This window comes from Ischnura elegans, chromosome 9, assembly GCF_921293095.1.
Source record: "Ischnura elegans chromosome 9, ioIscEleg1.1, whole genome shotgun sequence".
In the NCBI taxonomy this organism is placed as follows: domain Eukaryota; kingdom Metazoa; phylum Arthropoda; class Insecta; order Odonata; family Coenagrionidae; genus Ischnura; species Ischnura elegans.
In genome coordinates this window covers 23,033,472-23,058,275 of record NC_060254.1, presented here as the reverse complement: position 1 = coordinate 23,058,275, position 24,804 = coordinate 23,033,472, and the positions used below count along the sequence as shown (strand labels likewise).

The following is a 24,804-nucleotide window of genomic DNA, read 5'->3' as shown; positions in this document are numbered from 1 at the left end:
TAGAAGGGTAGCATTTATCACCAGAAGTTATTTTTGGACCTGACTACCATTATGTTCATTGTGGGAATCCTAAAAATCCGAGATGCACCCCTGTAAAGTGGGCAACTTAATATAAATAACGGTCTACATTTTCAAACAAGATTCGGCATTCTTGTGAAATTAAGCTGACTGTTTTCAGATTTGATTCATAGTGTAATCGCACCAAAAAATTCACCCATATTAGCAAAATTTTAAAACAAATTGTTGACCACTCTACCGTACAGGGTCGTGATAGCATCCCTCTACTAACCTAATAAAACTCATTTTAGTTCTGCAAAGGTGTTTCCAAGCTTAGTAGCTTTAACATTTCTTTGAAGGCTACCCTATTTAACTCAGGTCTACATGCAGGGAGATTTTTGAGTTCCTGTTCTGCTCCTTTTAATATATGATATTGGATTTTCAACCCAACACACATGCCAAATTCATACCCCCAGGCGAATACCACTGCGGTGAAAAGGTGAACCACAAGTATCGAATAATATTAGAAAGATCAAGCAGATAGAACACGCCTCACATCATCTTTTCTCAAAATTCACGAAAACGCTGCACCAACTCGACAATATTGGAGTACGTTTTTCCAAGGAAACGAAACACCAACGCTGAGCGTACCGTAGATCGGCGTTTTAAGCGACCGCAGGCCAAAAATAAAACAAAAGAAACGAATAAAAAAAATCTTTCTGAACCGCCTGAGATGGCAAGCAAACTTTGTATCTTTTGTGTTCACCGCGAAGATTTTTCCACAAGATGGCGTTTTTTGAACCAAAATTTTGAGACCTCAATGCGAAGGAGAAAGAGATAAAGAATAGAGCGGTAAGAATATGGTGGTGTGAAATTATCGAGTTGCACCGAGTGAGCTCTAAACAATAGAATGACGATAACGCCTTCCCACAAGTGAAGGATTGAAAATGCGCATCTGGCCATCTTGAGAAGTACCTCTAGATTTGAACTACATTAAAATACATCGGGCAACTTTCAATGAACTTTTTTCTCAGCTCATATTTATAGGATGAGATTGCGAGTTGGAATATAAATTTCTGCTTGAGGCTTTCGCAGCGTTGGATTCCCGTTCTCTCCATGGTTTTCGGATTAACTGCGTCGAAGTTATTTTCAAGATGACGCTTCGCAGCCTATTCTGGCCAAATATTGAGATAAGGTCTGAATGCCGACAGATGAAAATATAGTATATAAGTTTTACACCATGAAATAGAAAAAATGGTAAAATTTATGATCTGATTTATAAAATTTATGAAAAATGAAGTCGCTGAACTCCTATATTATCATAAATTCGAAAACTCGAGGTCATAGAGTGCCTGAAGTATTTGAAATGGAAATGGCCCTCTGAGGGCAATTTTTATCGGTCGTCCTTCTTAGGGCATTTTTATCACGCGATGGTGAGAAATGAGGTGAACAAGAATTTTTTTTCCAGTGCTTTTTAAACAGGGTGCAAAAAGACAGTCATACAACCTGGACCATAATGGTTCCACTGGGAAGCAAATAAAAACATAGGCAACAGATTTATTGCATTTTTTAAACAAAGAGTAAAAAAAACATATGCACAGTCTTTGTTTTTCTGGGTGATGATGGTCATGTTCCTAGGTCTATGGCACCTTATTCGTACCTGGAATGAAAGCGAATATCATGGTAATCAGTTAAGAAAAAAATTTAGACGTATTAAAATGATTTTTATTTCGGATTGTAAACAATTTTTTGGGATTAACGTCGAAGGCAGAAAAGCCCAATATTATTCCGCGAAATAAACTTTAAATTTTCCGCTAAATAGTACATATTTGTATATATTCTATAAAGATTATAGCTAGTAATGACTTTGTTTCTTCGCATAAGGCACCGCATAAACAATAGTAACAATATTGATGGTAAATCATAATAATTTTAGATTTATATCAACAAATTATAACTGAAAAATATCACTTCCTACAGTCATATCTTATTACTAGTTTCGACCTATTACCTTTATCACGACCGCCATCATCATCCTCAGCATCCCTTTCATCAGTACCCGTTTCGCCCTCAGTTCCCCGTGCACCACGCTCGTCGTCCTCATCATCTTCAGTATCCCGTGCATCAGTACCCGTTTCCCCCTCAGTTCCCCGTGCACCACGCTCGTCGTCCTCATCATCTTCAGTATCCCGTGCATCATTTCCCGTTTCTGCCTCAGTTCCACGTGCACCCCGCTCGTCCTCTTCACCTTCTTCAGTATCCCGTGTATCAGTATTCGTTTCAGCCTCATCAGCTTCAGCGCCCCGTGCGCCGCGCTCGTCCTTATCATCTTCATTATCCTCTGCATCAGTTTCCGCATCAACGTCATCCTCATCCTCCTCCAAGGCTTCACGGTTTATTCCTGTTTCCTCAGCGGCTAGACCTTAATGTAGAAATAGAAATATTTTAGTTGCGAAACTAATTATGTGTTTCATGTTGATATTATTGTAGGCGAATCCAATAAAGAATGAAAATGTTGCAAAGATTGTATAAATAGAGTGTCTTTAATCTTAACCATGCACTGATTAGCAAAAAACACTCAATTCAAAATTACTCGATAAGATCACTCACGATGGTAGCCAATTCATTTGCGGAGTGATCGTGATTACCTTAAATACATTAAAATGAAGAGATGTCCCTTAAAAGAAATGCATTCTATACCTAGGAAAAAATGCACTTTTTACAAGTGTTTGTAATAGAATAAGATAAATAATTCAATAAGGTATAAGATATGTCGAGAGTGAATTTTATTCCTGATTATATTTTTCTCGTTGTCGTAGATAATGAATATCATGACTTTAAGCCCGATTAAGTGGAGAAACGATCGTTACTTAACCATCTAATTTAATGCAGGGTCCAACCAAGCATTGCTTGAAGAATCGCCTACTAATTGCGAAGCAGTTAAGAGTAAAATAAATGTTAGCAAAATGTGTTGGCAATATACCTTTTTTGTTCGGTTCTGGAATTCACTTTAAAGGGCGAAATAAAAGTTAAATGCAAATGTTATAAAGATTGATATAGGAGTAATATACGACGTTCTTCATCATTACATATCAAAACGATGAAAAATGCAAATCTTCACAGTAATTTTAAATAGTCGAAAGGTATAAAAAAGATCATGTTGATTACATGCGATTACCTCATTTAGCATTACTCTATGCTTTTTCATGTACCTTTATGTATTTATAAGTTATCATAAGAAAAACAAAATATTTTTTTTATTCTCCGGCAGAATAATCTTTTGTGGGTATGTAAGCGCATGTGTTGCTGTCAGTAGGTGAGAAATGGGCATTCTGGGGGAGTCATTGACCCCACTCATCCCACTCCCCCGTGACCTTGAACGTCTAGACTCTCCGCCCAACCCACCCCCACAAAATCGACGAACTCATCAAGGTTAAAGTGGGACGGGAGGTTCCGCCCAACCCACCCCCACGAAGTCGACGAACCAATCAAGGTTCAAGTGGTGTGGGGAACCTACCATATATAAGCGAGTACAGGAGGATGCGAGCTCATTCGTCGTCACCATGAACACCAGAACAGCCGCTCTGCAGAGACATCCCGAGGCTTGCCTTGAGAATACCGATCTCCTGATGGAGAGGCAGTCAGTACAATTGTATTGTGAATATTTCCTCTGAAATATCAATTATCTATGTAACCACACATTGCTAAGGATATGTAATAAATGTGAAGGGAGAGGTAAGCAACTGATGTATTAAAATAATACTGTCACCCTCACACATCTGCATAATATCATGTTCACAATAAATAAATCTAGAAACTTTTTACGATTAAGATATTTTTCCTAATTTCATCTAGTTATAAATTAATAAATTAATTAAAAAATGATGTGAGATGGAAGATATTTAATTGCCGTTCACGAAAAGTAAAAAATAAATTACATTTATATTCATATATAGAGTGGAAACAATTTAGTTCTTTTAATTCTGAAATTTTTCTGCCTCCTCATCAACATTGCCTAGCCTTTATCTAGTCAACTGGGATAATTGATCACTCGAAAAATTATGTTTTAGAAAGATATAAGAATGTACTTTAAGTCAATACATTACACATGACGATAGTGTTGTAACTTATCACGAAAAATAAATTATAAAAATTATAAATGCACGAAAATTCTGAAATTTAAATTTTCCCGCGTTCAAATATATATCATGCATGGGTTGGTATCTCAGTCAGCGATTGAATGTAATATTAGCGGTTGGTACGTAAGGGGTAAGACGTATAGTGGGGGAAATGAGGAGAAGTTGGGTGTTGGCCTCTTTAAGATTCGTATAAATAGCCGTGCAGCATACGCTGGAATCACTTCACCTGGGCCTTCGGGCCCACCACCCTCCCCAAAGGGGGAGGACTGAGGACTTCGTTGGAATCACCAGTTGCAGCTCGGGTAAGTACCTACTCTTCCTAATGAAGTACTGGTGGAACTTATCCGCCTATCTAGAGCTAAGCTCTCATAGCTATGCTCTTAAAGCTATGCTCTTAAAGCTATACTCATCAAGCTATGCTCATCAAGCATGTTACATAGCAACCTATAGCTTAATAGGTTGAGAATAATGAACGGATCTATATGCTATGCTAGCTAAGTGAATGCTATAAAATACTTAACCTATACTCATAAAGGTTGACAAAATATATACAGCTTGTATAGTTCAATCCCAGACTGTGTAGGGATAGCAGAAATGATTCCTTAACCTCCCCTTAACGTTGACCGATAATATCAACCATAGAATAACTCGTATCTAGCCATGGTGTAGCCATGGTCTAGCCTAGGTCTAGGTCTAGGTCTAGGTCTAGGAATAATATAAAAAATTTTTTTTGAAAATTTTTTTTTTTGAAATTTTTTTTTTTTTTTGAAATTTTTTTTTTTTTAATTTTTTTTTTTTTTTTGCATTTTTTATATTTTTCCAAATCCGAGGAGAAAATTTGAGGGTTACATTGTTGATGAATAAGACACAAGAATCAATCACTTAAGTTATCTTTATTTTTCAATTTTCAATTTTAATGATATTATCCACATCTAGGTAAATTGAAAATTTCTCTTCAAAGTAGTTGTATTCACTTATCTCCTTTTTTGTTAGTTTAAAGTATTTTGGGAGGAAGAGCTTCCTCTTCCTCCCATCGAACAGAAAATGTGCCACTAGTGCATCACCGTATTGCGTGTTTATGCTCTCTAAACTTTCCACCGGATATCTCATTTGTTTTACCAGCTTCTCCTTCTTCACACACAAATTTTCCTCCTGACATCTCATCAGCGATGCAAACACTGGCGAGATGACGGAGGATGATGATCCGGCAGTGGAGGCGGATGCTGCTGCTGCTCTGCTGCTACCCTTACGGGACGTCACGGTCGCGTAAGTCAGTTCATGTGAGGTACCAGCAGCAGTGGTGGTAGTCGTCGGTTTAGTATTCATGGTCTATAAAATAAAGCATAAGTTTGAATGTAATATTGTATCTCAGTAAGTATTTTTAAGAATTATCATATTATCATTTTTACTTGAAACTTGATGTATTGTCAATCTATTACATCTGTATGATTCTCATATGAATGATATTAATAATATTTTCTTACTTACAATTTAGAAGGCTGGAACTATGGATTGGATTGCAGGAATCAACTGCGGCAATGGTAGAAGTCAACTGCAAGGTGTACGACGATGATGAGAACAATTGCAGGCTGGAAGTGCGGCGAAAGCAGGCTTGGAGTTGCGGTGACGACGGTCTAAGGCAAACTGCAAGGTGTACGACGATGATGAGAACAATTGCAGGCTGGAAGTGCGGCGAAAGCAGGCTTGGAGTTGCGGTGACGACGGTCTAAGGCAAACTGCAAGGTGTACCACGACGGTGAGGACGACGGTAAGACGCTGTGATGCAACCTCGAAAAGGATCGTCTTATATACAAAATCTTCGGGCAACTCACACCACACTTCACCCTCATCCCACTCCCCTGTTCGCGGTAAGGTAAGTGCTATTTCATTTTTTATCTCAAGTCCGATTCTCCTTGGAGCGTGTGTTAACCTTTAAAGCGAAGCGTCCTCAGCCAGTTAGCCTTGAGCTTTTTCACATCACGTACACCTGCTCGACTCTCCTTGAATTATACTCGTCCTCAATTTCTCCTTGGAGATGTGTTAACCTTTCAAGCGAAGCGTCTGCAGCCAGTTAGCCTTGAGCTTTTTCACATCACGTACACCTGCTCGACTCTCCTTGAATTATACTCGTCCTCAATTTCTCCTTGGAGATGTGTTAACCTTTCAAGCGAAGCGTCTGCAGCCAGTTAGCCTTGAGCTTTTTCACATCACGTACACCTGCTCGACTCTCCTTGAATTATACTCGTCCTCATTTTCTCCTTGGACCGTGTGTTAACCTTTCAAGCAAAGCGTCCTCAGCCAGTTAGCCTTGAGCTTTTTCACATCATGTACACCTGCTCGACTCTCCTTGAATTATACTCGTCCTCAATTTCTCCTTGGAGCATGCATTCACTTTAGCTTTGAAAATTCCTTCTTTAAATTTATTATCATTTTCTCACGTCAGCCACCTGCTCCAGCGTTCATAGTCTGTTCACCTCAAGTTCACCTTCAAGCATGTCTTCGCTCCGAGCAAAGCGCCTCCACCCATTAGCCTTGAACTTTTCCCACATCACGTTGCATACACCAGCCTCCTTGGAGAGCGAATCAAGTCTTAACTGGATGATGTACCCACACTCCATCTCTCCAGAAATTTTTATTTTTTAACATCGGATGCGTTTATAAATACAGCAGCGTTTCCAAAGGAAAGTACAGTTCTGATTTTTAACGATTAGCGTGCAGATCATAGTTCTTCATCTCCTTGCTTCTCAAGAGAAACGTTGTTCTCTATGTTCACGCTACTTGTGTCACACATCAGTACCGCATTTTGTAGCAGAGTGCACCATTTTGCTTCTTGGTCCAGTACCTATTCTTCAGTCTCTTCGCACTACTAGAGGTAAGCAATTATGAAGTCGTTACGTTTATTATGTATTCAACAAATTACAGACAGTATAATATATTTTGCAGAAATGAAAACGAATTTTGCACTTCCTTTAAGCTGTAGCCAAATTTCACATAATATTCTCTTGATGAATAACATTAAATTGATCTTGAAATATTACTTAAATGTTCTTCCCATTCAGATATATATATTAATTGAGAAAGAAATAGTAAACACATTTTGATATGTTTTACTTTTCCATTGCAGTAAACTTAAAAAAGATCACATTTACAATGAATACATTGTTTCATTTATGCTTGGAAAAAATATCGAAAGTTATTGTTAGACAATCATATAGTATCACAAACAATGAAGATACACAAGGATATGTTTTTCATAGAGTAGTACAGAACAATACAGATAATATCATTATGATTTTTTGCCAGTCTTTACCAAGACATATATTCAATCTAGTGACATATCATGTTATTTTGGAGGAAGAAGCATATTTATTCGAAATGGGTTTTGATTGTGACAATGATCGTTATGAACACAACCATCAATTTCCATATATTTAGAAAGTTATACTCATCAGTTATAATAAATAGCAATATTCTTATTTCAGGCTGTTTCACATTCAAACATACCTAAACGCAAACAAAAAATGTCAACCAATCAAGAAATTTTTAATCAATTTAATTCTGGTTTCTTCCATTCAATTGAGGAATTAATTCAAGCGCATAATGATATTCACAATAATGTAATATTTAATAATGATTCTATAGATGATAAAATAACTTATCAAAATATGAAAAACTTAATAGATAATTTTAAAAACAGACAATATTGTAGAACTTGCGAAGAGTATTATTGCTTAAGTGATGAATTACCGCACGATAACACAACCAACCATATACACAATCTTACTCAATCGTTAAACAATGAGGAAATTCTTAATTATTTTCAAGCTGGGGTCTATAATACGGAAGAAGAAATTGAGTTTGCCTTAACACGCATAAATGAAAGAATAATTTTTGAAAACGATGTAATTAATGATTTGGAAACTTTCAGAAATTTAAAAGCTAGATTAGACATTTTGAAAGGTCGACGATATTGTACTTATTGTGAAACCTTCTACAGCATTGATGAGGCTATGCCTCATGAGAACACCAATGAGCATAGGCATTATGTTACAGTTCAACTTGGTAGAGGTTTTAATCAAATACAATCCGCAATTCGGTCCAGACTTAAAACGTTTTGGATAACACCAGAGCAAAATAGCAGTATAGATGTTATTTCATTTCTAAACGATATTAAACAAAAATTATTTGAAAAACTTAACGAAGGAGTTATTGAAAACAATTCAATTAAATTTAATTTGGTGTTAATCTGTAAATTTCGTAAGAATGAAAAGGAAGAACTTGACACGGCATTTAAAACACCTAATACACGTGTTTTACTTATCGATATGATTGATGAAATAATAGATGAAGCGTTTTCCAAAATACTAAAGGAAAAATCTGAATTCCAAGCCAAAGGCTCTGGTTGGTCACTTTCTGAAGTGATTGGTTTGGAATTACGCATTAATAAATATAATCCACTTCGCGGATCTACATATATTGAATTACCGGCTAAAATAAAAAATACTAAATCAGTTGTAAATGTAAAGAATAATGATCGTTATTGTTTTAAGTATGCTATTTGGTCCAAAAACATTATAGATCATCCAAATCTTGTTTGGAATTACAATAATAATGAATTTCGAAACGCATATAATTGGGATTGTATCAAGTATCCGGTTGATCCAAAGGACATCATCAAGTTTGAGAGGATGAATAATATTTCAATTAATCTCTTTGGTTTAGATGAAAAGAACAATGTGTATCCAATGAAAATAGTTGATGAAGAATTAGATGATCATCGTGATTTGCTATACATCACAAACGATAAGACAGGACATTATTGCTGGGTTAAAAATTTCAATAAATTGATTAAATCGCAAATTACAAAACATCACCACAGTATAAGTATTTGCAAACGTTGCTTTATACATTTTAGGGATATGACAAAATTTATGGAACATAAAGCTCTCTGTAAGGGAACAGGTGTGCCTAGTAAAGTTATAATGCCAGATGAAGAAAACAAAATTTTAAAATTTACAAATTTGAATCGTTTTTTTCGCATACCCTATGTAATCTATGCAGACTTTGAATGTCTTTTAAAGGATGTTAGCACTTGTAATCCTTCACCAAAGGAATCCTTTACGAATGTTATTCAAACGCATGAACCATTTAGTTTCTGTTATATGTTAGTTACACCAGATGGTTGTCAAAAACCGATTTTATATCGAGGACCAAATGCAGCACGAGTATTCATTAACAGAATAAAAGACGAAGCAGTGAAAATTTATGAAATATATAAGAACACTATCCCAATAAATCCGCTGACTGAGGAAGAAGAAAGTATATTTCTTACCTCAGTGAATTGTCACATTTGTGAGAAAGAGTTAGGTAAAGATAGGGTCAAAGATCATGACCATTTGACAGGAAGGTATCGCGGTCCAGCACATAAACTATGTAACTTAAAGTATAAAATGCCAGACTTTTTACCCATATTTATACACAATTTGTCAGCCTACGATGGTCATTTCATTGTACGTGAGCTAGCCTATGATGAGAGAGAAATATTTGTAATACCAAGCACTGAGGAAAAATACATTTCTTTTGCAAAAAAAATAGAAAAAAAATTTAAAATTCGATTCGTTGATACGTTTCGATTTATGTCTGCATCATTAGCTACACTTGTATCTAACTTGAGAAAATTTAAATTCACAAATGAAATATTTGGTGATTTAGCTCATATAATTACGCGAAAAGGTGTATATCCATATGATTACACCAATTGTGTTGAGAGACTTGATGATTGTTTTCTACCGAGTAAAGAAAAATTTTATAACAGATTAACTGATGAATGTATATCAGACGATGATTACACACATGCATTGAATGTATGGTCTTCCTTTAAGTGTAAAACGCTAGGTGATTATAGTGATGTATACCTAAAAAGTGACGTAACTCTTCTTGCAGATGTCTTTGAAAACTTTAGAAACATATGTATTGGCACATATAAACTTGATCCATCATGGTACTATACTACTCCAGGCTTAAGTTTCGACGCAATGCTAAAGTATACAGACATCGAATTGGAACTTTTAACTGATTATGATATGTTGTTAATGATTGAGAAAGGTATTCGAGGTGGAATATCACAGTGTTCTAAAAGATACTGCGAGGCTAACAATAGGTATATGACTAATTTTAAATCTGATTGTGAATCTAATTATTTAATATACCTAGATGCTAATAACTTGTATGGATGGGCATTGTCAAGACCACTTCCTCACTCAAAGTTTAGGTGGTTAACTGACAAGGAAATAAATAATCTGATCGTTAAAAACATTCCAGATGATAGTCAAGTGGGATACATTTTAGAGGTTGATTTGTCATATCCAGATTCTCTTCATGATAATCATAATGATCTACCTCTTTGTCCGGAAAACAAAATTCCTCCCGGTGGAAAGCATAAAAAACTTTTAACAACACTAGAAAATAAAACTAAATATATAATTCATTATGTAAACCTTAAGCAGGCTCTTTCCCTAGGCATGAAACTCCTTAAAGTACATCGAGTAATTGAATTCAATCAATCACCGTGGTTAAAGTCATATATTGATCTAAATACTGAAAAAAGAAAATCAGCATCCAACGATTTTGACAGAGATTTTTACAAATTGCTTTCTAATGCAATATACGGGAAAATGATGGAAGATGTTAGAAAAAGAATTCGATTAGAATTAGTAACAAGCGAAAAAAGATTAGATAAACTAATATCAAAATCTGAATTTTTGGATCGAACAATCTTTAGTAAGTCACTGGCAGCAGTTCACCTCAGAAGGACAAGCATTAAAATGAACAAACCAATTTCTACTGGATTTAGTGTATTAGAATTAAGTAAGACGTTGATGTATAATTTTCATTATCATGAAATGCTACCCAAATATGATAAAAACATCAAGTTATCTTACATGGATACTGACAGCTTTATTTACGAAATAAAAACAGATGATGTATATAAAAATATACTAGAAAATTTAGAATCTTTCGATACGTCAAACTATTCCAAAGATCATCCTTGTTACTCAATAATAAATAAAAAGGTGTTGGGGAAATTTAAAGATGAATGTGATGGAAATATTATGACTCATTTTATTGGTCTCAGAAGTAAACTTTATTCTTTCAAGGTTGACGGGAGTAAGGAGAAAAAGAAAGCTAAAGGTATAACAAAATGTGTAATAAATAAATGCTTATCTTTTAATGATTATTCAAAATGTTTATACGAAAATTTGACAGAATTTCGAAAAATGAACGTAATTAGAAGTAGGAAACATAAGATATTTACATTAGAAATGAATAAAGTCGCTTTAAACCCATTTGATGATAAAAGATACATCTGTGAGGATGGTATCAATACTCTTGCTTGGGGGCATTATAGAATTCCTCAAAAACGTACACATGATGAGGCGTTTGGTAACACTTGAAATTGATAGAACTAGTTTAAATATGATAAAAACATTTTTGTGTTACTTATAACATCATCATGTGTAATTTTTTTACTTTTTATTTTCAGTATTAACACACACGCACACAATGAATAGCAATAATCCAAAAACCTTGTATCACCTCTGCATCGAATATATTTGTAATAATATATTCGATGTAGCATATAAAAGGATAATGGAGAGTGACGAACCTATCGTGCGTCATCGCATTAAACCGAATGTTCAATGTCAAATTGAAACGGTAATGTGCGATGACGTATATCAGAGTTTACCAAACGAGGTATATTTCGATTTAGAGGACGTCGCTCTAAGAAATTTTCGATATTAATCAATATTTTGACTTTTTTTTTCTTCGTAAAAGTTTTATAAATGATAAAAAAGTAATAAAAAATTTCCAGTGTTAATCATGACGTTAACATGGAAACATCCTTTTACATGCATTTGTGCAGGTCCGTCAGGATGTGGGAAGACCACATTCGTAACAAGGTTTTTAGAGAACTTGAACTATATGTTAGATAGTCCCATACGTAAGATAATTTGGTGCTGTGCTCCAGGAAGTGAGCCTAAAATTCGATTACCTGTTCACTTTTTCTCCGAAATACCACCTTTTGAAGAATTTGGTGGCAATCCAACATTATACATAATCGATGACTTGATGAGCGAGGGAGCCTACAGCAAAGATGTGTGTAAATTATTCACCAGAGGTTCACATCACTTTAACATTTCAGTGTTTTTGATCACGCAGAATATTTTCTATCAGAGCCCACAATCGAGAAATATATCATTGAATACAAAGTATATTGTCGCGTTCAAAAACCCCAGAGATAAGTTACAATTTGGTCATTTAGCTAGGCAGGTCTATCCGGAAAAATCGGGGGAATTGGAGAGGGTATATAAGCAAGTTACGCAAGAACCATTCGGTTATTTGGTTCTAGATCTTGGTCAGGACACGGACGACAGATTCCGCTTTAGAACCAAAATTTTTCCCCAAGACGGGGCCACTGTCATTTACATGCCCCAACGCGATGAAAAGATTGAAGAACAATAAACACTTGCTCCACGTCCTAAAGTCTGCAAAGCCTAAATTACGTACTGCCATATTGAATAGCTCGGACGAGGAGTTGATTAAAACAATTTGCGATTGTTGCCTCAATACTCTAAACGGAAATCATAAGATCGATAAGCGATTGAAACGAAAATTATCCAAGCATCGTAACACACTGAGAAAGTTGGTTGAACGGGGGACGAGTGTAAAAAGAAAACGAGCGCTTCTCGTACAAAAAGGAGGCTTTTTGCCATTACTACTGGGTTCGATTTTAAGCGGTGTGATCGGTAGCCTGCTGGGAAAATGAGTTTGCATAAAATGCTCGTAGTGAGTCCCGAAGTCTTTGATCGAAGTCGTGCAAAGGCTAGGCTGAGTAAATTGGATAAGGAAATGAAACTTGTGTTAGCGAGTAAAAGGCTCAAGGATATTGACAAGTGGCATTTGTATAAAAGGATACTCGATAAATATCTCGACTCAGTGTCAGACTTTAAATCCCCCATACACGTTCCAATAGTGAAACACACACCACCAACACAAGTAGTTGAGGGTAGCAATGCAATGAGAAGGCGGTTAGACGAAATTAAGAGGACAAATTCAGAGTTAGATTCGACATGGGCACGAATAAAGGAACAAATCGAAAGCGATTCTCCACCGAAAAAAATGAAGCGGATAATAGCAACTCCAAGAGAGCCAAGCACACCTCCAAGGGAGCCAAGCACACCTCCAAGGGCGCAAAGAATATCTCCAAAGGAGCGATGGACATCTCCGAGATCAATTCCAAGGCGAAGCAAGCGAAAAAGGGTACCAAAAATGTTCGGGGAAGAGTGGGACACGACGTATTAGCTAGCGTGTACAACAATCCCGCACATCCTGCTGGTTTTTCCACAGAACACAAATTAAATAAAGCGACTGGGATCCCGATAAAAACAATTCGCGAGTGGTTGGAATCTCAAGAAGCGTACACGCGTCACAAGCCGGCGAGAAAAAAGTTTGTTAGAAACCGTTACGAAGTAAACTACATAGATGAGTGTTGGCAATGTGATTTAAATGATTTGAGAAGTTTGAAAAAATACAACAATGGGTTCTGTTACATTTTAACCGTAATAGACATATTTTCCCGCTATGCGTGGGCAAGTCCTCTCAAGTCAAAAAGACCAGAGGAAATTATAGAAGCATTTAAGGTCATATTTCGCGAACGCAAACCATTGAAAATTCAGAGCGATAAGGGAGGGGAATTTGTTAATAGTAAGTTTAAAAGTTTTCTCTCGAATCAAGGAGTAAAGTTTTACACTACTAATAATCCCGAAATTAAGGCTAGCCTCGTGGAACGCTTTAATAGAACTCTCAAGACAAAAATGTATAAATATTTTACAAAATACGCAACTTATAAATATATCGATGTGCTTCAGAAACTCATTAGATCATATAATGATAGCAGCCATTCACGTATCGGGGTAGCTCCATCTCAAGTGAATGCAAAAAATGCATTTGTCATTGTCAGTCGGAGAAAAAGCTTAAGAAAGGTGAATGTAACATTCAATAAGGATGATTACGTGAGAATCAGCAAAGAGAGGCTTCCGTTCGCCAAAGGATACACACCAAATTATACTAAGGAGATATTTCAAGTTTCAAACATTGATCGAGCAAAACCAATACCGACGTATGAATTGAAAGATTTGAACGGGGAGGATATAAAAGGAGGTTTCTATGCAGAGGAATTAGTAAAAGTCAACGTGTCTCCCGACACGGAGTACAGGATTGAGAAAATTTTGAGACGTCGGGGGAGTGGTTCTAATTTAGAGTACTTTATCAAGTGGGACGGATACCCATCGTCTTTTAACTCGTGGATTCGTGCTTCTTCCGTTCATAAGGTATGAATGAATTTTATCTCACACTCCCCAGCGACAGCTCGAGGGATTTTTTCCCGAGAAATACGATAGCTCATTATCGTACAAAGTTGAGTCATCGCATCGATTTAGACAATAACGAGTGGTATGTAGGTCTTGCTGAGATTTCCATTCCATCTATTGAGGTAAATAAAGCCCCCGAAGATACACCTGCTGAAATTTCTATTCCTCCTATTGAGGTAAAAAAAGCTCCCGAAGACACACCTACCGTTATCGATAACTTTACCCCAGCTTCTCGCGGAGCAGACGAATTGACTCCTAAGGATAATAGGACCCGGACTGAAGAGGGATTAGTTCGAGGGGATAAAGAAGTTATAAATGTGAAACTTCAAGATGATTCATACTTTACAATTCCCATTGGTACTTATGACAGCATTGCGGTGGCATTTGCAAGGCCATACATTGCCTCCAGCGCACGAAAACAAACTTACATTTCAAATGAAGTAATGCGCTATATTGATAGATTGAGTGTAAGGATTAATCAGGTTGGAGTTGATGAACGCATATTACCACGGTCTGTGCAAATTTCAGCGAGCGGAGTAAAATACTCATTGTCTCCAGGAACGTATGAATCGTTTACCAGCTTATTCAATAGAACTTTGTCAGGCTTTAGTGGAAAAGGCAAGGAAAAGATAAAAAATGACCTATTGTTATTATCAGCTGTTCTTATTAGATTATCATTTAAAGATTCAACGTTGACAGATGATGAGCTAGCTGAAATCGTTGATGGGGCAAGAGCAGAGATTAGCGCTAAGGATAATATAGGAAAAAGAGAAAAAAGAGGTATTACAAACTCCTCAAAAAATCTTTACGTTTACACAGATATAGTGAAACCTCAACTAGTCGGAGACACTGTGAGTCGTTGCATCCGCATCTTGAATTCGAAAATTGGAGAATATCAAACATTCAACCCTATTTACTATTACCCCGTCGAGAAAAACAATATCGAGAGTGTGGAAATTCTATTGAGTGATAAACTCGGAGAAGCGATTTCTTTTCATAGTGGGGAGCAAAGCTCTATAGTGGTGTTACACTTTATAAAAAAGAATTGATTTACATTAGTGCATCATTTTACGACGAGATGGCACCGACGATGGATCGATATTACAGCTATTATTCCAAGCAGGTGGGGGGAGAGATTGGGCCTTTGTATAGAGCCTCTTTTAGGGTGCAAAAGGGGAGGGGTATCGGGAGTTTCCTCGCTGGTCTCTGGCGATTCGCGAAACCTTTGCTTTTTAGTGGGCTTAAGACTGTTGGTAAGGAAGCCGCGAGCGCTGGGGCAGCAGCTCTCGGAGACCTTGGAACGAAACCGGTTAAGGAGATACTGCGCAGTAGAATAAACGAGGCTGGTCAGAACTTGAAACGAAAGGCTGAGGAAAAGATAAAAGGCATGTCTGGAGGCGGGTTGAGAATCGCGAAACGTCCAAGGCTTAATAAAATAAAACATAGCGGTGGACGTAAAAAGCAACAGTCATCGAGAAGGCGAGGAGGAAAGAAGGTCGCTGGAGGAGGAGATATCTTTTCACGATAATGGCTGAGCACATGCTGTCTTCGTTGGATTTATTTCAACCCAATCCTCCCGTCCAAAATAACATCTTAGCAAAAAGACTCGTATCCTATAAGCCCATTTCTTCGCTAGATAATCGGTCTGTCATAGAATTCCTTATCAAAGACTCTGGGGATGCGTACAAGGATTTGAATACCATATATCTAAGACTTAAAGTGAAACTTTGTAAAAAAGACGGGAATGATTACGCTAGTTCTGACACGAATCAGCCAGGAGTAGTTAACAATATTTTGCACTCTCTCTTCGAACAGTGTAACGTTTATTTCAATGGGACGTTGGTCACTCCGTCGGAGGATAATTACCATTATAGGAGCTACTTGGAAAATTCTTTGAATTATGGTACTGATGCGAGCAGAACACATTTGCGAAATGTGGGTTGGGAACTGGATACGGGGGATGATATCAATAAGACAGATGCCTCAAATGCAGGTTTTAGCAAGCGTAAGGAGTGGTTTAATAATAGTGCCGAGGTAGAGTTGTATGGTAAATTGCATGTTGATGTATTCAATCAATCCGAACTGATGCTGGATCGAGTGGATATCGGTATAAGACTATTGTTATCTAATCATGCTTTCTATCTTATGGGCGGAGATGGGCTATTGAAGATTTTAGACGCAACTTTATACGTTCAACATTTCGATATCAACCCATCCATTTTAGTTGCACACAATAAAATTTTAGCCAGTAATAATGCGAAATATCACTACAAACGTACCGAGTTGAAAACTTTTACCGTTCCTTCCGGTGGGCGAACTTTGAGCCTCGACAATGCAATCGTGGGTCGAATACCTAATACAATTATTTTTGCAATGGTGGATAATGAAGCTTACGCTGGAGGTTTGAATAAGAATCCATTTGCTCTCTCTCACTATTCGCTCGAGAATTTTTCCCTCTTTGTGAACGGTGTGCAAATTCCTTCCGAGGGATTACAATGCAATTTTTCAAGTAAAAAGTATTGGGCACGTGCGTATGATACGATATTCTCAGGCAGTGGTATTAAGCATTACAATAGAGGTAATCAAATCACTTACGACATGTTTGGACACGGTTATTTTATGCTAATTTTTGATTTAACACCTGATGATTCTGGAAACGAGAATTATATAAGTCTTGGAGATAGAGGAGTTGTGAGAATAGAAGCGAGGTTTGAGAATGAATTATCGAGAACGGTCACGTGTTTACTTTTCTCAGAGTATGATGCAACATTGGAAATTGATAAAAACAGAAACATTATCACAAACTTTTAGTCATGGATGGAATTCAAATCAACAGGTTACTAAGACCACTCAATATATTCCGTGGAGTTTACGCATCCGATAGGTTACCGAAATCACCACGAAATGGAGTTTACATAATAAATTTAGATCCATCTACATTGCCGGGTTCACACTGGGTTGCAGTCTGTTTACACAGTCATTTGGCCGAATATTTTGATTCGTACGGTCTACCTCCTTTTATCCCAAACATTTTAAAATTTTTAAAACCATTCTCAGTCACTTGCAATCACATTCAAATCCAAAGCTTTCGTTCGGATATTTGCGGTGAATATTGTTGTCTCTATACTGCTAGTAAATCTTTAGGTCAACCACTACACAAATTCCTTAGACACTTTCATCACACCACCCCTCATCTCAACGACTGTCGAGTCCTGAAGCTGTTTCGACAAACCTTCAACCAGCTGAGGTGGACCAAATGTCATCCCAGGGCTCAGCGGTGCTGTTCCCGAATAAATATGATGAGCAGAAGGAGGAGGTGATTATTTGAGAAGAAGCAGTCGCAGAATGCAGATCGTAGTATCTATAACTTTCAACCAAGGAGGAGTGACGGAGCTTGCAGCAGTTGATGTAGATTCAAACCGTCTATTTTGGGGCAGTTTCAAGAAACATGGAAAGCTCGTGGCTGGAGGAAAGAAACTTCGTTTTGCAGACCCCCTACAACGTGATGAGACTTCCTTTAACGAGGGATTCATATCTCACGTGGAACTTTCATCCACCTTGGAAGCTTTGACTGAGGGTGCAATGGCGCTTTATGCATACACTGAAGCAGAGTGTGAGTTCCTGACCGATCTCACGGGGCGTACTTTCATCTCTCTCGAGAAAGAATTACACTGTCCTCCTCCCGAAAAATGCTCCTTTCCTGCCTATTCCTGCCTCAATCCTTGTCACAAGTTGCGCAATAGTACCTGCGCATTGAGAGATGCACATTCATTAGCGCAATGGTTTCAGTACAACCGTCTCAAGGCGGAAGTTGATCCATGCTCTGATGACTGTTCCCCCACCCCTCCTCCATCGTCATCCTCCTCCTCTTAAGCAGTTTCATTGCTTGTCATACATCAGTCGTCATGCAGACGTCGGAGACATCAGGACCTTCACCGGTGAAAAGAAAGAGGCCCGTTGAACAACCCATTTCTGCTTCATTCCACGACTTTAAGAATTTAGTGCTTCAAACTGTGTATTACTTGAACAGTGGAAAGACAAAAAGTGTGTGTATTGGATACGATCCCAGCAGTGACTTTGAATCAGTCGTGCAATTTAATCAAGTTGGAAAGAAAAGTGTGATTGTTTCACAAAGCGAGTGGAAAAGTATCTTGAACTGTGAAAAGGATGTTGCTTTGTTCTTTTACAAAGGAGAAAAGCATTTTTTAACTTCCTGTTTGACGTATGCAAATTACTTTGGGAAGACGCATTTGGTTATTAAAAAGACTTTTAACTTTAAGGAAGATGAGTGGTTTGCATTTGTGAAACTCTTCAAGCTGATAGATCTTTTCCTCCAGAAACTGTCGGTTGGTCGTGACAAAGTGAGACATTTTCTCGCCACCAAACTAGCAAAGAACATCACAGATTGTGATTTTGAACGACTTGAATTGGAGATGGCACTCATAACATATGGTTTGGCTGATGAATAGCCTGTGTGTGAGTGAAAGGCTTTTTAACCTCTGGCACGAATGAGAGTTCTGTAAGTTAGAGAGTCTTGATGTAAGTTCAACCCCTGGCATTGGGTGTAAAAACCTTGTAAGTTGAACATACATCGCGATGAGCGCCATTATCGAATTTCAAGGATTCTCGGACAGCAAAGGAGATTTTATCGTCAAGGAGTTGGCAATCATTGCTGTACAGAATAAATGTTGTAATACGTGGTTATTTAAATTACCACCGAGACTGCTTTCTACAAAAGAGACATACTGGCTGAGAAATAACTATCACGGCTTGACTGAATATTCTGGAGACGTAGATTATCAGGATTTGGAGAGCATACTGTACAACTATACAAAGCAGTACAAAATACTATTCACCAAGGGTGCGCAAAAGGCGTCTTACTTAACCCGTTTTCTTCCCAAGGGAATTTGTGTGGTCAATCTGGAACTTTATGGTTGTCCCTCGTTAAAAAGATTAACTACAAATGAGGGATGTTTAATTGAAAATCATATGGATGGAAATCAGCAGTGTGCTAGAAAGAATTGTTTTAAGCTGGCTGATTGGTGTGAAAAAAATAAAGTATGTTAGATTTTATAGTAAATTGTATTGTTCCGTTTCTTTTCTTGGTCACGTTTTCTTTAATCATTTACAATTTTGTGCAAATGAGAAGGTACGATTGCATTGTGGGATATTTACTAGAGTATGATTACTTAAATGAGAGTGCTGGAGGATTGTCAGCGCTCAGACATGCTGTTCAACTATTTCAAGAACAATATAACATTAGTGGAGGTGGTGATATGAACTATGAAACTGTGAATATGGTGAATAATATAACCAACTCATCCGTGTGTGGATGATTATGTAAAATTTATTGTAATAAATATCTATTTATTTTTACCTTGGTCTTTTATTTTTTGAAGGATAAATCACAACAACAATTTAAATAGTAAGTTTTTTTTATTCAATAAATATCCACATCTTTCTCAAGTTTAAGTATAAACTTCATTACATGCAGACGAGTACCTATAATAGCGTCCGTGGTACCGTATCTCACTTTTGATTGTATATGGTCCGTGTAACACACAGGTTTTGCACCATCAACACAATCACTTTGAATCATTCCTCCTCCTCCCTTTGCCTTTAAATGGAATTGAGGTTGGTAGCACTCGTGCACATCCAACCAGATGATCGGGCGCTGCTCTTCCGCCAGGCGTCGCTTCCCCGGATCGGTAATGTTATCCTGACTGGTTACATTAAATCTCTCCACGATCGCCCCTGCTTCATTTCGGAAGCCGGAGAAAGACACCTTCTGTCCAACCACTTCAATTTTCTTGTTCTGATGTCGGAATACACAACAGTACTCCGCGTTAAAAAGTACCGTGAGCACAAAATCTGTGCCCCGATGAGGGATGTAGATGATGTAAGTATCCGAATCTGACTGCCTCTCCACCACGAGCTCAGTACCCTCAAGGTAAGCCTCGGGATGTCTATGCAGAGCGGCTGTTCTGGTGTTCATGGTGACGACGAATGAGCTCGCATCCTCCTGTACTCGCTTATATATGGTAGGTTCCCCACACCACTTGAACCTTGATTGGTTCGTCGACTTCGTGGGGGTGGGTTGGGCGGAACCTCCCGTCCCACTTTAACCTTGATGAGTTCGTCGATTTTGTGGGGGTGGGTTGGGCGGAGAGTCTAGACGTTCAAGGTCACGGGGGAGTGGGATGAGTGGGGTCAATGACTCCCCCAGAATGCCCATTTCTCACCTACTGCTGTCCACGGTCTAATGGTATCAATTCCGGGACACAAATAAGAAATATTCCGTCTTCGCGGGGCTTTCTGCATTTTATGATAAGCATATCTGCATATTAACGTAAGTGCCATGAACACTGGGATAGGATTTACAATTTGAGCAACTGAATTCAAAGATGAAGAAAATGAGTTGCAGAAATCGTATCATTTTCTCACTTCTGACGATTATAGGAAACACTAGTGGATCATCCCAGTCCCTCATAAAGCCAGTTGATATAGTGAAATAATATCCATGAAATATTATAAATGTCGTTGTGACAGAATAGCATTGTCATTTAGACATGGGATTATAATTGAATCGATGTTTTAAAACCATCTTTTTTAACCTACTGAAGAAGCATATGAAATAGGAGAACACCACTACCATGATCTAATGAATGTGCAGGAAAATTTAGAGAAGCGGTGTCGTACTAGTCTAGCAAAGTGTTCGTGTGTGATGTTGATCACGATGGTATTGGAAAAATGGAATGATTCGGAAACGGAAAATATAATTTATAAAATCTCACCGTAGTAACCTTCACCGTGAACACGTTTGATAGCAGCATCTTTCACAGGAGCAGCGTTGGACAGATTTCAATCTAATAAGAGGGGAGAAAAGTGATTAATTTTGGCATTTTCAAATCATTTTTTAATGAGAAACTGAAATGGAAGTAGTCGAAGGATCAAATTTTTAAAATGAAGTCAAACTCTACAAGAATTAAATGTAATGTTTAATTTTGAAGGAATGAATCGTTCTAATATAAACTTCAAAATAAGGCCATTTTAAAATGTATTCTAAAATAAAATTTTCCACTAAGACATAATGTGGAGAAGTTACACGAAACTTTGTATAAAATTAAAAATGCGAAATACAAATGAATAGGCATTTCAAATACAATCCCGTGGTAAGAATTTAAGGTGGAATATTTAAAATTGTGACCATTAAAACACGTATTGTAGTTAGAGCTTAACAAGTAAAAATGCGCTTTTTAAACGAACTTGAAATATAGTCTAAGGAATTTTCCGCAGTCCAATCTAGTAACATAGGTAGCTACTTACCTATTCCCAAGTTTGCTGCCGATGACCACTATTCCCACGAGGAGGATGCGGTTTGTCTTGATTAATGCCATGTTGACTGCACCTAAGAGTAGCCTTTCGCTTGATCTCGAAGATCGAAGGTGAGGAGCATTGTCAAATCTCTCGGCTTATATGCACTGGGGATCACCGTAGACCCATACCGCCCACGCTGATGACTTCCCGTCCTCAATGTGATCACGTGTTTCGGTGATTCATGAGCGTGCGGATTGATGGTGCTCATTTCTGTTAGTTAGTTTGCTACCTTACTTCCTCTCCCGTTATAAACTTACTATCCTGAAATAAGTCGTGACATAATTCATACTACAAAAGAGGACTTGCCTCGAGATAATAATTTAGGAAATAAAAAAAAGGACAGGAAATGTTCGTCATGAAACGCACGCCGCTGAATCACCGAAATCACGTGATCACATTGAGGACAGGAAGTCATCAGCGTGGGCGGCATGGGTCTACGGTGATCCTCAGTGCACGTAAGCCGAGAGATTTGACAGTGCTCCTCACCTTCGATCTTCGAAAATCATCGATCAAGCGAAAATCCCTCTTAGGTGCAGTCAACATCGCATAAATCAAGACAATCCATATCCTCCTCGTAGGAATACTGGTCATCGGCAGCAACTAGGGAATAGGTAATTAGCTACCTAATCTAGGACATTGGAATGCAAAATATTCCCCAGATTATTTTTTAAGTTCGTTTAAAAAGCATATTTTTACTTGTTAAGCTCTAACTACAATACGTGTTTAATAGTCACAATTTGAAATATTCCACCTTAAACATTTACCACGGGATTGTATTTGAAATGCCTATTCATTTCTATTTCCCATTTTCAATTTTATTCAAAGTTTCGTGTTACTTCTCCACTTTATGTCTTTGTGGCAAATTTTCTTTTAAAATAACTTTCAAATTGGCCTTATTTTGAACTTTATATTAGAACGATTCATTCTTGCAAACTTAAACATTACATTTAATGCTTGTAGAATTTGACTTACTTTTAAAAATTTGACCATATGACTACTTCAAGTTGAGTTTCTCATCCAAAAATGATTTGAAAATGCCAATATTTATCACTTTCTCTAATAAGTGGGGAGTAGACGTCTGACAAGCGCTGCTCCTATGAAAGATACTGCTATCAAACGTGATCACGATGAAGCTTACTACAGTGAGATTTTATAAATTATATTTTCCGTTTCCGAATCATTCCAATTTTTCAATACCATCGTGATCAAATCACATATGAACACTTTCTAAGACTAGTACGACACCGATTCTCTAAATTTTCATACACATTCATTAGGTCATGCCTGGCGTGTTCTTCTGCTTCACATACTTCTTCAACTAACATAATCCTATGTCAATCCTTACAACATATCCATTTACCCTTTATAAATCCACTTCAAGTGAGTTCCAAAAACTAATAGAAAAAGGTATTTGCCAACACTTTTTGATAACATTTACTTCACTCTCAATCGCTTCGCAATGAGTACGCCATGCCTCGAGCAATACTAGGCTGTATCACGGATTAAATTAGAGAGTTAAGTAATGATCGTTTCGCCAATTAATCGAACTCAATTCATGATATTACTTACCTACGTAAAGGACAAAAATATAACCAGGAATAAGATTTACTCTCGACATACCTTATCCTTATTGATACTTTTATCTTATTCTATTACAAACACTTGTAAAAAGTGCATTTTTTCCTAGGTATAGAATGAATTTCTTTTAAGGGAGATCTCCTCATTTTAATGTATTTAAGGTAATCACAATCACTCCGCAAATGAATTGGCTACCATCGTGAGTGATCTTATCGAGTAATTTTGAATTGAGTGTTTTTTGGTAATCAGTGCATGGTTAAGATTTAATACACTATATTTATACAAGCTTTGCATCATTTTTATAATTTATTGGATTCACATACAATCATATCAACATGAAACACATACTTAGTTTTGCAACAAAAATATTTCTATTTCTACATTACGGTCCAGCCGCTGAGGAAACAGGAGTAAATCGTGAAGCCTTGGAGGATGATGATGATGACGTTGATGCGGAAACTGATGGACGGGATACGGAAGATGATGAAGAGGACGAACGGGCTGCACGGGAAACTGAGGGCGAAACGGGTACAGATGCACAGGATACTGAAGATGATGATGGCGAAGAGCGTGGTGCACGTGGAAATGAGGGCGAAACTGATACTGATGCACCGCATGCTGAAGATAAAGAGGTCGACGAGCGCGGTGCGCGGGGCGCTGAAGCTGATGAGGCTGAAACGGATACTGATGCACGGGATGCTGAAGATGATGATGAAGAGGAGCGTGGTGCCTGGGGAACAGAGGGCGAAACTGGTACTGGTACACGGGATCCTGAAGATGATGAGGACGACGAGCGTGGTGCACGGGGAACTGAGGGAGAAATGGGTACTGATGCACGGGATACAGATGATGATGCAGAGGACGAGCGTGGAGTACGGGGAGCTGAGGGCGAAACGGGTACTGATGCACGAGATACTGCAGTTGATGAAGAGGACGAGCGTGGTGCACGGGGAGCTGAGGGGGAAACGGGTACTATTGCACAGGGATACTGAAGATGATGACGATGACGAGCGTGGTGCACGTGGACCTGAGGGAGAAACGGGTACTGATGCATGAGATGCTGATGAATGTGATAGCGGTCGTGACTAAGGTAATAGGTCGACAATAGTAATAAGATATGACTGTAGGTGATATTTTTCTGATATAATTTGTTGATATAAATCTAAATTTATTATGAATTACGATGAATATTGTTAGTATTGCATATGCGGGCCTTACTTCAAGAAACTAAATCATTACTAGCAATTATCTTTATAGAATATAGAAAATTGTAGTTCTTTGAA

General features: G+C 37.7%; 3 protein-coding genes across 3 annotated transcripts; 2 read left to right on the top strand and 1 right to left on the bottom strand.

The window, feature by feature from the left end:
* Nucleotides 1-1,471: 1,471 nt before the first annotated feature.
* On the bottom strand, nucleotides 1,472-2,680 carry LOC124165915. The gene is made up of 2 exons (XM_046543451.1): nucleotides 2,009-2,680; nucleotides 1,472-1,657 (listed from the first exon to the last, which is right to left on the bottom strand). Exons 1-2 carry the CDS (start codon nucleotides 2,369-2,371, stop codon nucleotides 1,472-1,474), a joined length of 549 nt encoding a protein of 182 aa, XP_046399407.1. The 5' UTR covers nucleotides 2,372-2,680.
* Nucleotides 2,681-4,935: 2,255 nt separating this feature from the next.
* On the top strand, nucleotides 4,936-11,920 carry LOC124165964. The gene is made up of 2 exons (XM_046543513.1): nucleotides 4,936-5,402; nucleotides 5,632-11,920. The coding sequence occupies exon 2, from the start codon at nucleotides 7,658-7,660 to the stop codon at nucleotides 11,588-11,590; it is 3,933 nt and encodes a 1,310-aa protein (XP_046399469.1). The 5' UTR covers nucleotides 4,936-5,402; nucleotides 5,632-7,657; the 3' UTR covers nucleotides 11,591-11,920.
* Nucleotides 11,921-23,856: 11,936 nt separating this feature from the next.
* Nucleotides 23,857-24,513, top strand: LOC124165914 (protein bfr2-like). The gene has a single exon (XM_046543450.1). It carries the CDS (start codon nucleotides 23,857-23,859, stop codon nucleotides 24,511-24,513), a length of 657 nt encoding a protein of 218 aa, XP_046399406.1.
* The last annotated feature ends 291 nt before the right edge of the window (nucleotides 24,514-24,804 follow it).